This window comes from Passer domesticus, chromosome 21, assembly GCF_036417665.1.
Source record: "Passer domesticus isolate bPasDom1 chromosome 21, bPasDom1.hap1, whole genome shotgun sequence".
In the NCBI taxonomy this organism is placed as follows: Eukaryota; Metazoa; Chordata; class Aves; order Passeriformes; family Passeridae; genus Passer; species Passer domesticus.
Window position 1 is genome coordinate 5310338 of NC_087494.1, and position 19629 is coordinate 5329966.

Below are 19629 nucleotides of genomic sequence, written 5' to 3' on the forward strand. Positions count from 1 at the left end.
TGCAGCACAACTAGAGGCAAACATGCTCCAGGTGAGATAATTCACCTCACAAGTGAAATGACCAGAGGGGCAGAACAAGAACAGCAGTTACAGGTAACCTCAGGGAAGGTGACTCCCATGGGAGTGAAACAGCAAGGGTGAGTCCATCCTTCTGCAAATGGCCAGAAGGGAATTCCAAAGAGGGCAAACTGCTCCAGACAGTGGATATTATTCCTGCTCAGGGGAGGAAATGACACTTGGAACAAAGACAAAAGCATCAAGGAGCAGGACACCAGGAAGACTGAGAGAGCACAAGGAAACAGCACAGAAAGAAAAGAGTTATCTAGAAGGATGCTCTCAGTGGAGCAATACAGGAGCCCTCAAGTCAGGGTGATGGAGCCACAAACCCAAAGATGAGGATCAGAAAGGGTCGATAAGCAAAGCCTTGGAACAGAGCTGGGGCATGCATTGAGAGAACAGGGGCTGAAAGCCTGTGGAAAGGAAGACACAGGAGAGTGAAGGTGACCTCATAGAGGTGAGAAATCAGAGAACAACATGCAAAACCCTGAAGAAGGGAAATAAATGCAAACAGAGAGGAGCCAAGGAGGGATGGCTTGAAGGCACCAGGGCACCTTTCCAAGAGAAATCACAGAATCAGGGAATGGTTTGGATTGGAAGGGATCTTAAAGCTCATCTTATTCCACTCCCTGCCATGGCAGGGACCCCTGCCACTGTCCCAGGCTGCTCCCAGCCCTGCCCAGCCTGGCCTTGGGCACTGCCAGGGATCCAGGGGCAGCCACAGCTGCTCTGGGCACCCCAAGCCAGGGCCTGCCCACCCTCACAGGGAACAATTCCTGCCCAATCTCCCATCCAGCCCTGCCCTCTGGCAGTGGGAAGGCATTCCCTCTTGTCCTGGCACACCAGGCCTTGTCCAAAATCCTTCTCCAGCTCTCTTGGAGCCCCCCATGGCATTAGAAGGGGCTCTGAAGTCTCTCCCCTTCTCTTCTCCAGGCTGAACATCTCCAGCTGTCTTATAACGAATAAGAGCCGGAGATCAGGGCAGTGGCAGCTGCCCAGGACGCTCCAGCACCCGCAGTACTCCTGTGCCCTGGGGCCAGCAGCCTGTGAGGGGCGAAACAAAAAGTACTCAAAAAATTCCACAGCCAGCCCAGCCGGTGCCGCCATTTCACTCCTGAGGGCTCAGGGGGAGCGGAGCGGGCCGTGGGCGGGGCCATAACAGACTCCGCCCCCTCCACCGGCCGCCATTTCAGAGCCGCGGCAGTGGGCCGGGCCGTGCGGCTGCGGCGGAGCGGCACCGCGGAGTAAGGGCGCTGCTCTGCGGGGTTTCGCAGCGCTCACAGCCGCCGGGGCCCCAGCGGCTACGGAGCCCGCAGTGCCCACTACGAGCGTGTCTGGGGACTGTCGCTGACGGCTGTAACCGGGAGTGTGCACCCGAGATGGGGCGGCTTCTGGAGCCTCCCTGCTGTTCTCTGTGTGGCGTCTGCGCCGTTAGGAATCCATCCATCCATTCATCCATCCTTCCCTCCATCCCTCCCTCCACTCTCCTTCTGTAACCCGGACTGCTCAGCTGAGGGCCCTTGGCTCGTTCAGCTGGAGCACAGGAGACTGAGGGGAGGCTCCTGGGGGCTGCAGCTCCTGCCCAGGGCAGGCAGAGGGGCAGGGGCTGAGCTCTGCTCTGGGACAGGGCCAGGAGCCCACCAAGGGCTGGAGCTGTGCCAGGGCTTGGCATGGAGCTCAGGGCAAGGTTCTTGCCCCCGAGGGTGCTGGCACTGCCCAGGCTGCCCAGGGAATGGCCCCGGCCCCAAGGCTGCCAGAGCTCCAGGAGCGTTTGGACAGCGCTGCCAGGGCTGCTCAGGGTGGGGTGTTGGGGTGGCTGTGCAGGGACAGGGGCTGCCCTGAGCATCCCTGGGGGTCCCTTCCAATCCAGGACATTGTAACTTTATGATTCTATGGTTATTCACAGCCAGGTACCATTTGTCCTTATGCTGCTGCTTCCATCCATCAGTTCCCACTGCATGTTTCCCTTCTGTGTCAGAACCATGTTCACCAAGGGCTTCCTGGGTACTGTGTCTTCACTGAGCTTTTTTCATGTTTCAAGATATCCCAAGAAATGGCATGACCAAAAATACCTGTGGCATTCATGTTACATTATCTTGAGATAATTTTAGACATGACATTTGGCTTTACCTTGCTAAAGTTCCACATTATCATGAAACCTTCAGGCTGATGTTTTCATATTGAACTGAAACTCTGTAAGAGATGATTAATATATAGCAAAAAGCATAATAGCAAAAAGAGATAATTCCTTTAAAACTGATACACTGTTTCAAAGGACACCTTTTAATTGCCAGCACATCTTAAATAAGTGTTTATGGTGATAGATGAAATTATGAGATTGCAAATACACTGTCAAAAGATAAAGGCATTAACGCTCTGTGCAGTATTGTGCTCATGGCCTCAATTTTTGAAGATTTGAGACCCACCTCATGTCCAAGAAGGGGATTGTTAATTAAAACCTGGATGACACAGGGAAAACATCAAATTTACAATAAAAGAAAACTGCCACTGATGTGAATGACAATATTGTGATTTTGGGGCTGGCAGGATGAGCAAATAACAGATGCACAAATGTCTTTAATGTTTTATGAGGCCTTGAAGGATATTTCCAAACCTGTCAGGCTTGGAATTTTCATGTGAGGATTCCCCATCTGGCACTGAGAGCTATTGTAGAAAGGAAAAGAAAATGGCAATGTTTTTAACATCACTGTTAATCTAACATCCTCAGTAGGCTGTTCATGGAGCTGAGCATTAGGGTCTCTGTGACGCTGTGCCCATTGCACAGGGCTGAGGCTGGGCTGTCCTTGGCTGACTCATGTGGAGGATCAGGACATGGCCCAGTGTAACAGGGCCACTTGAAGGGGTTTCTGGGCAGTTAAACCAGAAAACATCAGTGCACCCATCTTGGGAGTTTACCAGACAAGGTCCTGCTAGAAGCCACATCAGGATAGGCAGAGAAACATATTTGTATTTTCATTGAGTAATGTGCCACATATTCCACTAGACAGAGTATTTCCACATGTGTGCATGGAAATACCAAAGAACACACACTCCTGTCTTGCTGCAATTCCCATCCTTCAGGTGAGATCTCACTCTTCTAGAATCAAAAAAGGAGCTAGAGAAGGGGAAATTTGATTTTCAGGTGTGTCACTCAAGTAAAACTTAAATGATGAGTTGTCTGTGAATGAAAAGGAACATCATGTATTGTAGTGCAGAAGTATTCTGATTTTTCTTCCCCAAAGTTGAGCACCTTAACACAGGATTTACAGACCTGAAGCTTACAGGTCACACACCAAGCATGCTGCTTTTACTAGTGTATTATTGCAGAGTACTGTTGGCAATGACAAAAAGACTTATTTTTCTGCAGAATAGTGGAATTTTAGTCTCACAGATGTCTCCTGTGCAGTGGAAATAGGTGCAGAGACAAAGGGGTGCCCTTGGCTACGAAAAGTGAAAACGGAAGAGGGCAGCTGGTCCCTTCAGGGCGCTGCAGAATTTCTCGGAGCACAGCGAAGCGCTGGCCACCAGTTCCTCTGACAGACCATCATTTGCATCTCACTTACACAGAAAGCATTTAATCTCCTAACCAGTCCCCAGCACTGCCGCGGGTTGTGCCCGTGGAGATTCCCTGGCCCTCAGCCGAGGAGAGGCTCGGCTGCCACGAGCGCTGCCCGCGGCCGGCGGGCCCAGGGCTGCCGTGCTCCATCTTCCACCCGAGCCTGGCTCTCTGCACAGGGCACGGCTCGCGTTTCCCCTGCTCCAAGAGCCCTGCCGGCCAGAGGAGGCACGCTCTCCACAGAGCAGCGGGACCCGGCCGGGCCCCTCCAGCCCCGGCGCTGCCGCTCGCGGGCCCCGGCCCCGCTCCCCTCCCCCCGGCGCGCGGCACGCTCCGCCCCCGGCCGGCTCTTGACGGACGGGCGGAGAAGCCAATGGCCCGCGGGGCACGTGCACGCGGCAGCCAATGGGTGTCGGCGGGCGGTGCGGGGGCGGGGCCGTGGCGCTGGAGCGGCTCGTTGTGCGCTGCGGACCGATCGCCTCCCGCTGCCCGGGCCCGGCCGCCGCCGCCGCAGGTGAGGCCGCGCGCGGGGCCGTGGCGCCGCGCCCGATCAGCCCCGGCGGCACCCACGGGGCTGGCGCGGGAAGGAGCCGGCGACGGGGGCCGGGCGGCCGGGCCGAGGCCTGGGCCTAGCGGGGTAGCCCGGCCTGTGGGGGGAGGGGCCGAGGGCAGCGCGGGCCCGGGGCGGCGGGGCCGCGGCCTGCGGGGCCCGCGGGGGCCGGATGGGGCACGGGCGGGGAGCGGGTCCCGAGGCCGCCGCGCTCGCGGCGGGAAGGCCGCGGGTCGCGGTGCCGCGACGCGCGGCGGGCTCGCGCCGCGTCTCAGGGCCTTTCTCCGTCCGGTTAATGGCCTCATCTTTCATGTTTATTTTTCCCGTGTCTGTGCGGACACAGCTTTTAAATCTCCCACGTCGGTTAGGACTGGCGCGTCCTTGTTGACTGGCGGTACCCGAGGGTCCCTGCCGGCGCGGTCGGTGCCGGCTGGCGTCAGCGCCGGCAGCGGGGCCGGTGCCTGTGTGGCGAGGGCCTGGGGCCGCAGGAAGCGGGGCTAAAGCAGCAGCCGCTGCTGTTTGTGCTCGTGGGGCAGTTCCCGGCAGAGCGTTCGCTCCGTTTCAGCGGCTGGAAGAGGCAGGACGGTCCTGGGGCACTCTCACGGCGGTACGCGTTGGGGCTGGCGTGGCACAGCCGTGGGGAGGCGAGTGCTCCTGCCGGGCTCTGTTGGGCAGAGTTGTGTCCGAGACTTGCTGGGAAAGGAAGCACGGTTTGTTTCATGAGGACTTGCACGGGGATCCTGTGATCATTTAATGAAGCGTCTGTGGAAAACAAAAGAGGAAAGAGTTGGGAAGGGTAGGGATTAATTCCTTTTGTTAACGCCTGTTGTTATTATAGTTGATCGCTTTTTGAGGTCTTCGTAGTTTTGTTCATTTTACTCGCTGATGGTGGGTGTTGGCTGCTCATGTTGCTCGGCTCTCACCTCTATGAGTTGTTGTTTCCCTGTACTCACTGTAACCACTTTTTTTTCTGGAGCTGTGTGAACCGTTCTGTGACTTGTTACATTACAGCTAGGACGATGCACATGTTCCATAGTCTTTATCAAACCTTTAGAGTTGATGGGATTTCTCAGATTCCTGTTGAGTCCTGGGTTATGTCTATGTGCGTGATGAATAATAAAATCAAGGGTCCTGAGCCTCTAAGTCTGTGCTGCATGAGAAGTTACTGTGGGTGTCCCGTGTTTTGTTCTGGAGCAGAGTAACTGTCTGTATAATGACCCCAGTGTGGTTTCCCTGATTCAAGGTGTTCAGTGGTCAGGAGTTACAGCTGGGATTGCAGTAGGCTCTTTCCAGGCCTGACTGGAATATGAACAGGAACATCTTCAGCTGCTGTGATTGTTAAATGTGTTGTGCAGTGAGTTTACAGCCCTGCTGTGGGTGGTTCTGCAGGACCAGATGAACTCCTTAGGGAGTTGTCTTGTGCAGTACCAAGTTTGTGGAAACAGCAGCAGCAGTAAGCACAGTCTGAATGGAAATGTGAACGTTGTGTGTAGCAGCTTATTTATCTGTGTTTGTTGAACAGTGTTTGGTGCTGACATAAACTTAATGTGAAATCTGCTGTATGCTGTGAATTCAAGCACTATTTTCTTTCTGTTTCTTGCATGTTCTATCACTTTTTTTTTTCTGGAAAAGGCCCTTCTTGTCTTGACTTGAGACATGCCATTTTACTTTCAGAATCCATCTCTTCCAGCTGTTGTACCAGCCTGCTTTCTCTCTTGAGGCTTTGGTCTCTGTCTTGTTTCTTGCTTATTTGTTGTGAGCTCTCTGGATTGATTCCCACAGTTACTGGCTGTCACTGACCACATGTGGATAAGCTGCCTGTGAAGCTGGTAGACTTCTAGTCACCAAGTTTAGAAAGCTCAAACTTGCTATGTTTTTAGGCTTCAAGAAGAACTTCAGAGAAGCTGTTCTTTCTGCACTTCCAGATACTTTAGAAACAGCCTGGAATGCATTTAGGCAGAATGACAGAGTTCAGCAAAGGAGAGGTGAAAAATTTTGACTTGTGCTAAAAATGATCAGGGCACTTCTGTCTGATGTGCAGCTCTGTATTCAGGCACCTGCAAGCTTCAAGCTGCTGGCCTAAATGATCCATTTGAGTATACAACCTCGTTATATGTAGGTGATGTATGCAAAAATAGACTCTTCTTTTTTTTTTTATGAGGAGACAGGGTGGAAATAAGCTGTACTGAGAAGGCAGAGATGTTTTTCATGTGTGTGGGTTTGCTGCCTTTGGGGTTTTGGGGGTTTTTTTGTTTGTTTTTAAAATTAGTAGCAGTGTTATAGTACTACAAAGGTATAATTTTCCTATCTCCTACTGCTTCCATGGCTTCCACGTAGGAACACAGCAGCAAACCACAGTGTCTCACCAGGCCCTCAGAGATGGATTTCTAGCTAGTTGTTTTGTTCTGGTGAACAAGTTGGATGCTGTCTTTTCCTCCTGCTAGTCACTTGCCTTCCTGCCCCATCAAGGTGAAAGTATCTGAAGATGGGTCAGTGTTCTCCAAGGCTGGATCAATGTGTGGAGCAGCTATTGTCAGAAAGTGTGTAGAATCTACTGTTCTTATGTCCACTTCTTCTTGTCTCCTGCCCTCTCCCTCAGAAAGGAATCAATCCCACACAGCACAGTTGTCCCCAGATGTCTTTTATGTAGGTGAAAAAATTGCCAAAGGCAATTTATGGACAATCTGACACTGTCTAGAAAAAGCAAGATCATACATGATTTTATTTTTTAAAGATCTGTTTGCTATAAATCTGTTTTTTATTAAATAATACCAGTGCAGAAGGTGAGATAGTCCAGGCTGCGCAAGTTCTTCACTGTCTCTTCCCTGTGTAGGAACTCAGTGGTGTTAACTGGCAGCATCTTTGACCTAGGGGCAAACAACTGTGGAATCACAGAATGCCGAAATGGCTGGAGTTGGGAGAGACCTTGGAGACAATTTCATTCCACTCCTGCCATGGCAGGGACACCTCCCACTGTCCCAGGCTGCTCCCAGCCCTGCCCAGCCTGGCCTTGGGCACTGCCAGGGATCCAGGGGCAGCCACAGCTGCTCTGGGCACCCCAAGCCAGGGCCTGCCCACCCTGCCAGGGAACAATTCCTGCCCAACCTCCCATCCAGCCCTGCCCTCTGCCACTGGCAGCCATTCCCTGGCTCCTGTCCCTGCAGGCCTTGTCCCCAGTCCCTCTGCAGCTCTCCTGGAGCCCCTTCAGGCCCTGCCAGGGGCTCTGAGCTCTGCCTGGAGCCTTCTCTTGTCCAGGGGAGCAGCCCCAGCTCTGCCAGCCTGGCTCAGAGCAGAGGGGCTCCAGCCCTGGCAGCATCTCTGTGCCTTCCTCTGGCCTGGCTGCAGCAGCTCCATGTCTTTCCTGTGCTGAGAAGGGTACTGTGATGTGAAACTCTGAGCAGAGCCTGGTATCCTCTGTCTGTCAGGGCTGGCTGTTAACCTGGGATGATGGGGAAATGTGGATCTGGCAGCAGATGTTCAGTGTCTCAGCCACAGGTTTCTGATTGCTCTTGTTCCTGTGGCTCAAGCTGAGAGGGGCCCCAGTCCCTGCTGGGTGTTGGACCAGCAGCGGGTGGTAATTATGGCCAGCCTGTATCTGATTTCTGACAGCATCCCAAGGATGATTAATTTTGTTCCTAGGAATTGAGTGCAGTTCATCAGACTGGTAAAGTAAGGTCATTGCTCTGAAGAATGCAGCTTATTTTTTGGCCTCAAATGCTTTTGTCTCTGAATGGCAATATAAGCATTGGCAAAAACACCTTGATGATATTATTATATGAACATGAATAAAAACAACTAAGGGAGGCATTTAAAACCCTTCTAGTCAAATTTGATTGCTAAGAAACCTCTGAAACTGCTTTGCTGAAATATTAAAATTATGACAGTTGACATTTGTGAGACCAAAAATGTGCTCAAAACTAAGTTTATGCCCAATGTTTATGAAACAACATTTTAAAAAAAGCTTAAAATATGTTGTACTGAAATGAGTGACTCAGCATATGGAAATAGAATTTGTGGAAATGCAGCAGCAGATTTTAGTAATGGCTGCTTCTGGTTCTGAGCTATTTTTACTGGCAAAAGTGTTGTAATCTTAGGTGCATTCAAGCTGAGGAGAACAAGGGTAGTGTCCTCCTTTCAGGTGTGCATAGGGGAAAAGAATCAAAGAGAGGAGATCTTACTCTGGAAAACCCAAAGGGTAGTTAAGTAGAAAGGGTTTGCTTTTTTCCCCCATACACTGTATAAATGCTGTTCTTTCATTTAATGGACAATCTGGATTTTGGGATTTCTTCTTCCCTCCCAAATGGCTTTTGATGTTTGCTCAAGATTTGAGGGAATAGTGCATGAATGTGTGGTGAATCAAATACTAACGGGGCTTGCACTGCACTGTCCTTGTCCTGTGGTCTGTGTGTTCATGGGGAGGTCTGTGCTTGTGGGGTGCAATATGCAGGGCTGTTGGCGTCATGAAAAGAGTTTGTATAAATAATAAAAGGTGTTTTCTTGTAGATTATGGGGAAAGGCTCTGTGATGTAGAGAGGTCTGGATTAAGTATGGAGAGAGATGTGTTCTGACTGTGGAGTGCTAGGAAACTTTTTTTGCCTTGCCTAGGGAGGGTTTTCTGCTGGTGTGGCTGTTCAGGTGAAACCTATTCTGTTCCTTACAGTGATTTCAGAGAAGACAGTGTGTTGCTTTTTCTTCCCCCAGTGTCTGTCCTACTCTGTTGTGATTAAACTCTTGCTTCTCAGTCCTGGTATGACAGCTGCCTGAAAGCAAGTTTTTGCATGACAGTATTGTGTTGGATAGTTCTTGAAAACCCTTTTCCTGAAGCAGTTTAAATTCATGGCCCTTCTACATGTGTGGCATTGGTTTTGATATGTGTTCCAGCCTGGACATCTCAGCACCTTTGCAACTGCCTTCTGGATTGGTTTGGCACTTGCCTGAATGTAGCAGTGTTCTTTTTGTTCTGTTTCAGGTCTCCAAGAAACAGCTCAGCAGCTTAAGACAGGATTGTTGTCTTGTAGTCAGCCTTGACTCTGGGGGGGAGGGATGTCAACAAATACTCGTGTGCTGGAGAAACAGAAGGGCTCTAGTAGCCTTGAGCTTCTACTTGAAGCACCCCATTTAGATTTTTAAGTACACAGAGCTCAAGAATAAGCCTCTGAGACTGAAGTGCAAGTTGATGAAACAGCTCATGGGCAGAACTCTGCAGCACCACTGCTTTCAGGGCTCCTGTTCATTTACCACTGAAGACACCAACAGGATTTCACCAGTTCAGGGGCTCTGTCAGGCACGGTCCACTGGAGCCCTTCCTGCATAGAGTGGCCTGGGTGATGCTGACTTGCAATTCATTGCAAAGAAAGGTGGAGGTTTTGGGTGAGTAGCTGGGTCAGCAGCTTCAGGTCTGCTGTGGTTTAAGGACCATGCTGTGCTCACTGTGGCCCATTCCCAGTGCTCCAGGCAAGGTATCGTGAGCTCTGTGCCACAGAGCTCATTGATCCAGGAAGAATTTCCCATCTTAAGTTCTGCACTAGCTGATCCATCATCCGTCCCACCTGAACAGCTGCCTCCATCTCTGGGGACCCCAGCACAAGAAAGACATGGACCTGTTGGAATGAGGAGGCCATGGAGATGCTGCCAGGGCTGGAGCCCCTCTGCTCTGAGCCAGGCTGGCAGAGCTGGGGCTGCTCCCCTGGACAAGAGAAGGCTCCAGGCAGAGCTCAGAGCCCCTGGCAGGGCCTGAAGGGGCTCCAGGAGAGCTGCAGAGGGACTGGGGACAAGGCCTGCAGGGACAGGAGCCAGGGAATGGCTGCCAGTGGCAGAGGGCAGGGCTGGATGGGAGATTGGGCAGGAATTGTTCCCTGGCAGGGTGGGCAGGCCCTGGCTTGGGGTGCCCAGAGCAGCTGTGGCTGCCCCTGGATCCCTGGCAGTGCCCAAGGCCAGGCTGGGCAGGGCTGGGAGTAGCCTGGGACAGTGGCAGGAGTGGAATGAAATTGTCTCTAAGGTTCCTTCCTACTCAACTATCCTGGCATTCTGTTAGCATCTGTTTAGGTGTCTACATATGAATTTTTGACCTCAGTAGTGGTCTGGTGCTATTTTAGCCCTGTGAATAAGGTGAAGGTAGACAAAGCCTCTTGCCTGATGTTGAAGATGGGCAGTTCTTGCCAGTGTTGTCATTTCACCTGATCTCCACAGATCCATACGGGTCTTCCTTCTTAGCAAACATCTTGCTGTGAAATAATTAATAGCAGTGATTCCTGGAATTCTGGACGGAGATACAGAGTGTCACTGGGAAAAAAACTTCTCTTGGTCTGTTGCCAGAACCCTTAAACCTGTGGGATGTGGTTTGCTTTTGTGAGAAGGTGATTGTCATGGTTGGTGAAACATTTCTGCAAATAATGCCCATGAGAGCTTTTCAGTCCAGTCCTGGGAATGCTGGCCTGGCTGAGGGTGCCTGAGCAGTTGTTGGCACAGGTGGCGAAGCGTTGGCCTGTGTGGATTCGAGCACCTCCAGAATAAGTGGAAGATTCGGGCACAGCACATATGGTTTCCTCTGTTGCTCTGTGCACTCTTGGCATTTTAAATTTTGGGGCATCTTACCCAAGGAAGAAGGTGGCTGCTGTCTTTTCAATCAAATGCTTCTGTAGCATTTGATTATTTTTTTTTAAATTGTCATTTTAGGAAGTGCAATGCAGTGGAACCTAGTCTTAAAGCTTTAGTTTTTTGGGACATAAAAATGAAGGCCTGTGTTGGAAAGGTTACAAACTACCAGCCTCTTTTCAGTCAGCCTTCCCAAATGGAGCTGTTGGGCCTTCTTTCCATCATTGACCTGTCCACTGGGAATACAAATGCATTCAGTCTTTTGATTTATGTCATGGTGGATTGACAAACGTCGATTAACAAAGTTCTAAACTGCAAATGAGTGTATAGGCCTGGTTCTCAAATCTGGAATATTTACTGATAGAAATGGATTCTTATCTCTTTGGTAGAGAAAGATCAGAACATTCCCACAGCAGAATAAAAACTTGTTTTCCAGTGTAGCATTGCTTTTTCATCCATCTTGTCTTATAGCTCCTTTTGGTTTTGGAAATCTTTTTAGTATGCAGAGGTTACAGTTCTTCAGGGGCTCTTTTTAACTTTGCTGGCATAGGAACTGTTCCCCTGTTGATGAATACACCTTGTGCAGGTTGGCAGCAGCAGTGTGAGCTGCAGGTTGTTCTGGGAGGGGGTTCTTCAACTCTGACAGACTTGGGGCCATGACCGTTTCCATGGGGAGTCTCTTCCAGAGCCTTTTCCTAATATCCAACCTAAACCTCCCCTGACACATTGACAAGACCCTGGACTAAACACCATCATCAGGATGGGCACAGCCCAGGGGGGCTTTGTCTGGGGTCCCTCCCCAGGGGCACCACTCGAGCTGTTCTGTGTCACTGCACCACAAAGGATCTGGAGTCTGGGGCTGTGCTGTGGGAAACCTGGGGCTGAGCTGGTGAGAGGAGCTGGTCTGACTGGGGGACTGTGGGGTCACTGGAGCCACTGCTGCAAATGGGCTGTGATCCCAGCACTGCCAGTCTGTGGGACCCCAGTGGGACCCCCAGAGTGGCATCAGACTGGTGGAATGGGGGAGATTCCTTAACACCAGAGGAAGTGGTGCCCACGACCTTCTAGGCTGGCTGAGCAGTGTTAGTCCTGCAGCAGATTGTGTAAGTGCTCAGCAAGAGATTAGGAAGAAAGAATCACCTTCTCTCTCAGTGCTCTGCTCCTCTAGCTCTTCACTGTGCCTTTATTGCTCCTGCTTGGTTCCTGGTATGCCATGGAAACCTTTGCCAGGCCTGTATGCAAGGGCTTCCTATGTTTGCTTTTTAAAAGCCTGAAGAAAAGCAGGTGGAAACTTCCTTCCCACCTTCTAATGGCTCTGAATCAGCACTGCCGCAGGCATGGCTTGAGTATCCCGGGAGGTGCAGACTGTGAGTGTTGCAGACACAGGTTAGAGGATGTGGTCCTTAGTGATGGAATGCCACTAGCCACTTGCCAAACTCTTGGCAATTCTGCTTTATGTCAGATATAAGTGTGGTAACTTGCCATTGTGGTGTGCTGGGAAGGTTTCTCTGCTTTGTGTCTGACTTTAGTGCCTCCTTTTCAGGCAGCAGATACACCCTGGAGAATTAAAAAAACCCCAAAACCCCAATCTTTTATGTATATGTTCTTAATCATTAGAATTTACAGCAATTTCTTAATCTCGGCAGCGGGAAGGATTTATATAATAAGTAAATGGTAATAAAGGTCAAAGTTGGAAGGAAGTTAAGGAAATTTTAACCTTTTCCTCTTACAGGTGGAAAAATCTCAACATTTCTTCCTTTGCTTACTAAATATTCTAGTTGTGCCGTACAACTTGCACTCATCAACATCTTGGTGTGTTCTGTTTTTAGGGCTTGGATTTTGTGGAGCGCAAAGGCAAGCAAAGTTGCCTTCTATTCAGATAATTCTGAAAATGTGTGTTACGTGGTTTTATAACTTAGACATGGTGACCACAGACGGTTCAGCTGTTTGAGTGTTGTTTACCAGAACAGGAAACTTCTCTGAGATTGTGCTCAGCAAGTTCTGACAGAGCCAGGAGGGAACGTGTATTTAATGACAGAAATTGTAGTACAGCTGAGATGATCTGGCAGCTTAAAAATTGTCTGCTGAAGGGAGTTTCTTCCCGTTTCCAGCTTTGCAGTGCCTCCCCCTGCTTTCCTATCCTGTGGCATTAACTGGTGCTTATCTTGCTGCAAGGAAAGCAGATTAAAACTGCTGACACAACAAAAAGGGCTTCCCTCCTGTGTGGTTTTCCATTGCTTTCACAGTACAGATTGGTTATCCCATGGGCAGAGAGTGCTGGAATAGGCTCATGTTGACACTTGAAACACAAAAATGGGGGTAGAACCTGATCTGTGGGTGAAGGGGAACAAGAGCTGCCAACTCTTAATGCTTCAAGAAGTACTGAAAAGATAAGGATTCAGTTCAAATCCATACTGTGTTAAATCTCAAATTAGCCCAAGTCTTCTCATGGTTTATTCTATAATCATGTGCTCAGGTATTTGTTTAAAAATTTGACCTTCACTGTCAGACATGAATGAACAGCAGCTGCTGCTGAGGGGCCTGGAGTCCCTTCATGCAGGGAGCATTCCCTTTCTAGACTGAGGATTTCTGGTTGCTGTTTCTGACTTCTTCCATTATTCAACTTCAGGCTGTCAGTCATGGTGCAGTCCCTGGAAAGGCTTATCCTTTAGCAAATCCAGATCTGTAGATCCTGTTGCAGAAACAGGATTTAGATATGCTGATTTTGACTATTTCACAGTAGTTGAAGTGCTTTAAAAACTAGGGTTCTGGCAAGCCATGAGCAGCTTGAGTCTGGTGTGAGTTTTAGTTGTAGGTCAACTAAAACATCAGGATGATGGTGGACTGAGGCAGAGAGTATCTTCCTGTGATAGGAATTCTGTATGTTTTTCCAAGGCTTTCTTTAAAAAGCTGCAAAAATAGCAATGCTGTCAAATACTCAATATGCCCCCAAGTCAGCGTGCAGCACAGACTCACCAGTTTCATGCACTCAGTAAAGCAGCACCGAAGGCAGCATTAAACAGTAACAGCCTTGAGTTGCAGGATGGACAACGTTTACGGGGGGAACATTCAGAAAATTAATAGTCTCCAGTTGAAACACTGAACTAGGTCACGTCTTGCTGCTTCTTGTCTTCCTGTCTGAAAAAGTTCTGGGCATAAGGTTGGAATTCAGGTTGAGCTGGCATTTTGATTGTGGCTGGTCAAGTACCTGAACATGGGGGACCCGATTTTTACCTTGGCTGTTGGGAATACTTTGGTGTTTACAGGAATGTCTTCAAAATCTATCTTTGATGCTTTTTATTAATGTAAAAATTAGAAATCCTGCAGAGCTCATTAACAGTACATAGTTCTGTAAAATGTCGTGTTTGTGCTTTTGAAAGAATGAATTGTTCTGGAATTTTCAACAAATAGTGTTTTGTTTTCTGAGTTGAAAAAATGCATTGCTGAAGCAGTGGCTTGTTCTTAGTTTTTAAAATAAACATTCAAACTTATTTCAGGTGGAGGAAGTTTGTTTTATGGAAATGTGCAGATTTAACCTCACTGAGGATTTTTTCACTTTGCAGATATATTGTAAAATGTCCAATGGTTATGAAGATCACATGGCTGAAGATTGCAGGGATGATATTGGTAGGACAAATTTAATTGTGAACTACCTTCCTCAGAACATGACACAGGATGAACTACGGAGTCTGTTCAGCAGCATCGGCGAAGTGGAATCTGCAAAACTTATTCGGGACAAAGTTGCAGGTATGATGTAGTGTTTCAGGAATTGTCATCTTGTGCTAGACTGCGTGAGCAAATACTTGATTAAATACAACTTAATCTAGAAATACTAAATATTTCTGTGTGTAATCAAACTATTGACAAGTTTGCCTGGAGCTGCAGTAATGCCTGGATTGGGTATTGGGAGGATGGAATGCTCAAGGTTAAGTTAATGACTATTGTGTGTATGGGTAAGAATTCTAAGAACTACAGTTCCCATATTTGAACATTAATAGACAGGTCTAAAACTGGTTTAGATTTAGTCCCTGGCTGATTTATTCTTCCTACAGTCTGAGTGTTTTTGACTCCACTAGAGCTCTGAGTATACAAACAAACCTTTTGTTCTGATTTTGATCAGTAAAATAAAGGTGTGCTGGAGTTCTGAAGTGGCTGTAGCTCTTATCACTGTTGTGGAATTTAACTTGTAAGTTCCTTAAATAGGATTGGTAGTAGTAGCTTTAAAATGTGAGAGAAATGAATTGTTCTGACTTGTGAAACTTAATGTTTCCTTGAAGCAAAACAAATGCTGACAGAGCAAGTGCTTCCATATCTGTTTAGTTGCAGGAGGTTTTAGCTGCTCTCTGAAGAGGTTTTAATCCTAGCACTGTTAAAATACTTCATTTACAAGTTTTGGTTATTCTTGTTCAGAATTTGAAGAATTTTGGATTCAGTAAGAGCACTTGATTATTTCTGGAGGAGAAAAAAATAAAGTGCTGTTAACTAGCTGTGCACTGGTGTTTGTTCCCAGCCTGCACTGGCTGCTTGTGGAATTCTCTGCTGCACATGCTCAGTGTTGTATTTCAGAATCCAGCGATACTGATCGTTATCTAATCCCTAAGGGAGACTGCTCCCCAGTCTGTAAAAGCTGCATGGGAGCTGCTGGAATGCGTGAGAGCACTTTGTGCGTCATCTTTAGTGCTTTATTTGCTTGAGAATACCCATGAGAACTGAATAATTAAAAACTTCAGAATTTCTCTTCCGAGTAGCCTCTCTGATTTCCATGTCTCTGGCTTTCCTGACATCTTACAGATGAAGTATCTCGTGATGTCTGTATGTCTACTTAAGGGATGTATATGTTCAGTCATGGTAAAATAGTTATATAAATAGTGATTTCTTTGAATGTTTTGGTAAGTGAGTGTTTGTCACAGATGTTGTCATGTGCTATGCAGCACTCAGAAGTTGAGGCTTACTCTGAAGGCTGGTTTTGCAAGGAGTAAGACCCCTCGCTTAATGATAGCAGGTCATAGCTGACCCACACCTTAGACTGTAAAATAAGCACAGAATGACCTGCATGGGAGGGAAGGTTATTTTCAGTGGGAAGCAAGAGACTTTATCAGTCTCTAAAGTTGAGACCCTGCTTCATGGGTACCTGTAGCATCAAACGCTCTGGTAAAGTCTGGTTAACTTTAACTTGGAGTTTGACAGTGCTGGGTAGTTTAAAGTCCAAAACATACACTTGTGTGCCCAAGGTTGTTCTTAACCTCAAGAATGAAAAGTAAAAATGCTGTTATTGTTGCAGAGAGCCCTTGAGTGCCTGTGGACAGAGCACTGGTTTTTCCCTAAGTGGTTGCAGGTGCTAGATTCTGTGTGGCTGCTGTGGTTACACCACTGAATTTTGTTGCTACCTAATTTTTCACTTGCTTGCAGCACTATTAGGAGCAGTTACCAGTCATCTCCGTGCTTACTGATAGTTCTGGAATATCAGTGCCAAAGAACTGGCCCTACTGAGGATTTTTTCTTCCTCTTGCTTTTGTTTCTGCCCCTTGATGTTCACATTATATTCTTTATTCTCAGACTCTGTTAAACATGTGGATGTGCAGCAGTTCCTGAATAGAAAAATCCTGTGGCTCAGTTCTGCTTTTCTTGTGCCTCCACTTGCATTTCTTTGACCCTGTGGCGGACAGCAGGAAACTGGAGCTGCAGAAAAACCTGTTCAGCTCCCTGACCTTGGTTTCTGGTCAGATAAGTCATAATATTGGCATGTGAGATAGAGCGGGTTGAGTGGCCTGGGCAGGAGGGAGGGAACTTTCTGCTTTTGTTTGAGTTAGACTTTTTGGATCCGTTTAGTTCTTTTCAATGAAGTCACAGCTTCTGGTACCCCCATAAAGTTTTAAAAATCAAAGTATTTTGTCTTTGAAGTGCCCTTTATTGTTTGTGTTTGCAGAGTTAAAATCAACGTTTATTTGATAATACTTGCTTTTTGTAAAACATTGAATGATACATACATTTCTTCTCAATTTATTGTCTGTTAGTGAAATGTGAGGCAAAAAATACTTCTGCTTGGAATGCAGTTTTTCATGACTTATTGAACTGGCATAAGCTGTCTGGAGACTCATTACTGGGATTCAAGAACTGATTTGAAAGCCAAAGTTTGGGTTTGTTTCATAATAATTATTTTATTATGATTATTACATATGTTGTTGCATTTTGCTTCAAATGATCTGTGTTCCATGTGTTAGCCGTGGTCATAAAAAGCAGAGAAACTCCTTGAAGCCTCCACACTGCTTATCCTTTATCTCACTACTGATGAGCATTACAGGAAGGTGAAAGTAGCAGCAAACCATAGTGTCACTTCACATTCCTTACCAGGAGCTTTTGGGTTTGTGTACATATGGGTTATAACCATTGGTAAAGGTGTGATTGTGTGTCTGGTCACACAGTTTGTTGTTTGAGATGTGACGGCTTCTTTTTCTGGTTTTTTGTACCTTTTTTTTTTCAGTACCTGTACTGAGAAACTTGTGCACAGGAGATGAGCATTAGAAGGTTGCAGGGCTCCTCCTGATCATACTGGAGGAATAGAGTGCTGGGCTGTGCATTCCCCAGTTGGTGTAGTGCATTCCTCAGCACTTCCAGACATGGCTTTGCTTGGCCTGTGATGAGTGAATCAGTACTGGGGGTCAGCAGGCAAATACTGCATTGTTGCTATGCTGCTCACTGTACTTGTGTTTATGTGAGTATGTCTTGGACATCCAGGATTTTCATAAGAGAATTACAGCATTCATTGGACGCTGTTCTTTCTGTCAGATCTTAATTGAGCACCAGCCATGCCTTGGGGCTTTGAGCCCTAGGGAAATGTTAGAAGGCTGAGTCCCACTTCACAATATAGTATGGCACAGTGTCCAGCCTGCAGTGTAACTTTTCACTGGTGCATCTCCTGGCCTGTCATGATGATTGCTGAGGTCTGTGAGTAGCCATTGACCTGATTCCATCAATTAAATCCTCTCTTCCTGGGGCTCTGGCTCATGAGGCTGAGAGCAAGAAGTCTGGGGTTGGTCCAGTAGCCCTGCAGCATTGCCTGCAGACACAGCAGGGCCAGACCTGTACTCTGCACTGATTCCCTCTCCAGGGATGTGTATGATGTTAAATGTCCACTTTCTTGGAGCAGCTGCCTTGTGCTGGAGATGATCCAGCAGAAGAAATCTGTCTCATGCTGTATTTTGCATGGTCAGTGCCTGACTTTGCTGCAACATCCAGGTTCTGTTCCCAGCCAGTGTGCTGGGCTGGATATCTCTAACAGGTGAGTTTTTAAAAAACATTTCTCCTTCAGTACCTGTTAATGCAGGAATGCAGGCCTCTGGGCCACTCTGAGGTTGCTCAGTTTCTTGCAGCACAGATGCTGATGGCTTGTTGTGTCAGGATGTCAGACTTTGCACAGCACAGGTGCTTCTGCTCAATAGCTCTAAATTTTCCAAGAGACCCTGGTCATCTTTAGCCTGCTGTCCATGCAGTTGTGCACACGCTGTTAGTCCTTCTGGACCAAATGCTGAAGCTGAAAGTTAATTGGTCATGTGTGTTTTAGTTTCTCTGTCTTCCCCTTACTCTGCTGAAGTATTGGTACTTTTAATCCTGACTGTCCTAAAGCTCTGAAAAGGTAGAGTTAAACTGCTTTTTTTGTGGAATTATTAAAAACAAAAAGCTGCCAAACTCATGTCACTAATATGGTAGTATTAAAAAGAATATTCCCTATTGGAATAATTGTGTGAGCTGTGGGGTGCTCCCACCTGTGATACTGTGCAGATACAGTATGTAAATGTCCTCAGAGTGCAAGGGAGAAGAATTCATCAAAACTACCACGAAGCTGTGTGGAGGAGTTTAAACTGGATATTAGGAAGAGTTTCTTCCCCCTGAGGGTGCTGGCACTGCCCAGGCTCCCAGGGAATGGTCCCAGCCTCAAGGCTGCCAGAGCTCTAGGAGTATTTGGGCACTGCTCCTAGGGATGCTCAGGGTGGGTGTTGGGGTGGCTGTGCAGGGACAGGGGCTGGAAGGGCCCCACAAGGACCATCAATCCAACTGAGAATATTCTAGGGTTCTATTCTAGGATTCTATGAACCTTTTTCCCCATGTGTTTATGGTCTCAGACTTCTGTGGGGTCTATTTATTGCTCCTGACACCATATCCCCTCTTGGAGTCCCTGGTGACAGGTTGCTGTGCACACCTCATTCTGTGAGAGTTCCTTCTGACAGTGATTGATTTTGGAAAGGAGGCATCCAACTTCCTGAGGGTTCCTGTTCCTTCCCCCTCACACCTTCTGTACTGCCAGGGCAGGGAGTGTTTTCCCTCTGGTACTCGTGACTGTGTGCTCTAGGAAGTGTAGGATATGATCCTTCACACTGTTCCAAAGGCTCTGCTGTACCTGCCAGCCCCCAGACATGCCCCCCTCTGTGCAGGGGCTGGAGGGAGACGTGGGCTTCCTCTGCACTCTCTGCATTTGCTGTGTCAGTGTGAGTTCTGATGGAGGTCACTTAGGTGATCAGCAGCTCTCTGGGCAAAGGGATCTCTCCACTGCTGCTGGGAAGTGTGGAGCAGAAAGGATATTTTGGGGTGACTTGTTAAGGCTTTATGCAGGAATTTGGGGTCCATCTCAAACATTGCTGTCATGATGGCTCACTCTCTGCAGGTGTGCCTGGGACATGTTGCTTACAGGACCAAAAGAAGTCACTTTCAGATAGTTGCAATTCCTCAGGAATGGACTTTAAGCTTTACCCTTTCCCTGCCTTTTTCTTTTTATGTCTTCTCTGGACGACTAATTCTCAGAAATTATGCAGCTAAAAAAGAAATTAGTGTCCTTATCCATGTGAGCTTTTTGAGCAGAAAGGGGAGGAGGATTTTA

The 19629-nt window shown here is 47.9% G+C and overlaps 1 protein-coding gene across 7 annotated transcripts in view; it reads left to right on the forward strand.

The window, feature by feature from the left end:
* Positions 1-4032: 4032 nt before the first annotated feature.
* ELAVL1 (ELAV like RNA binding protein 1) overlaps positions 4033-19629 on the forward strand; it is a 63099-nt gene continuing 47502 nt past the window's right edge. For 6 of the 7 annotated variants that reach the window (XR_010349929.1, XM_064396415.1, XM_064396409.1 and 3 more), the window contains exons 1-2: positions 4033-4127; positions 14321-14504. Coding sequence is in view for 6 of the 7 variants with exons in the window: in XM_064396415.1 (XP_064252485.1) it covers positions 14333-14504 (172 nt within the window). In the remaining variant the exon portion in view is untranslated. Of the gene's footprint in view, positions 4128-4745; positions 4771-14320; positions 14505-19629 lie in introns of those variants that run through there. The other variant, XM_064396411.1, reaches the window with a different exon arrangement.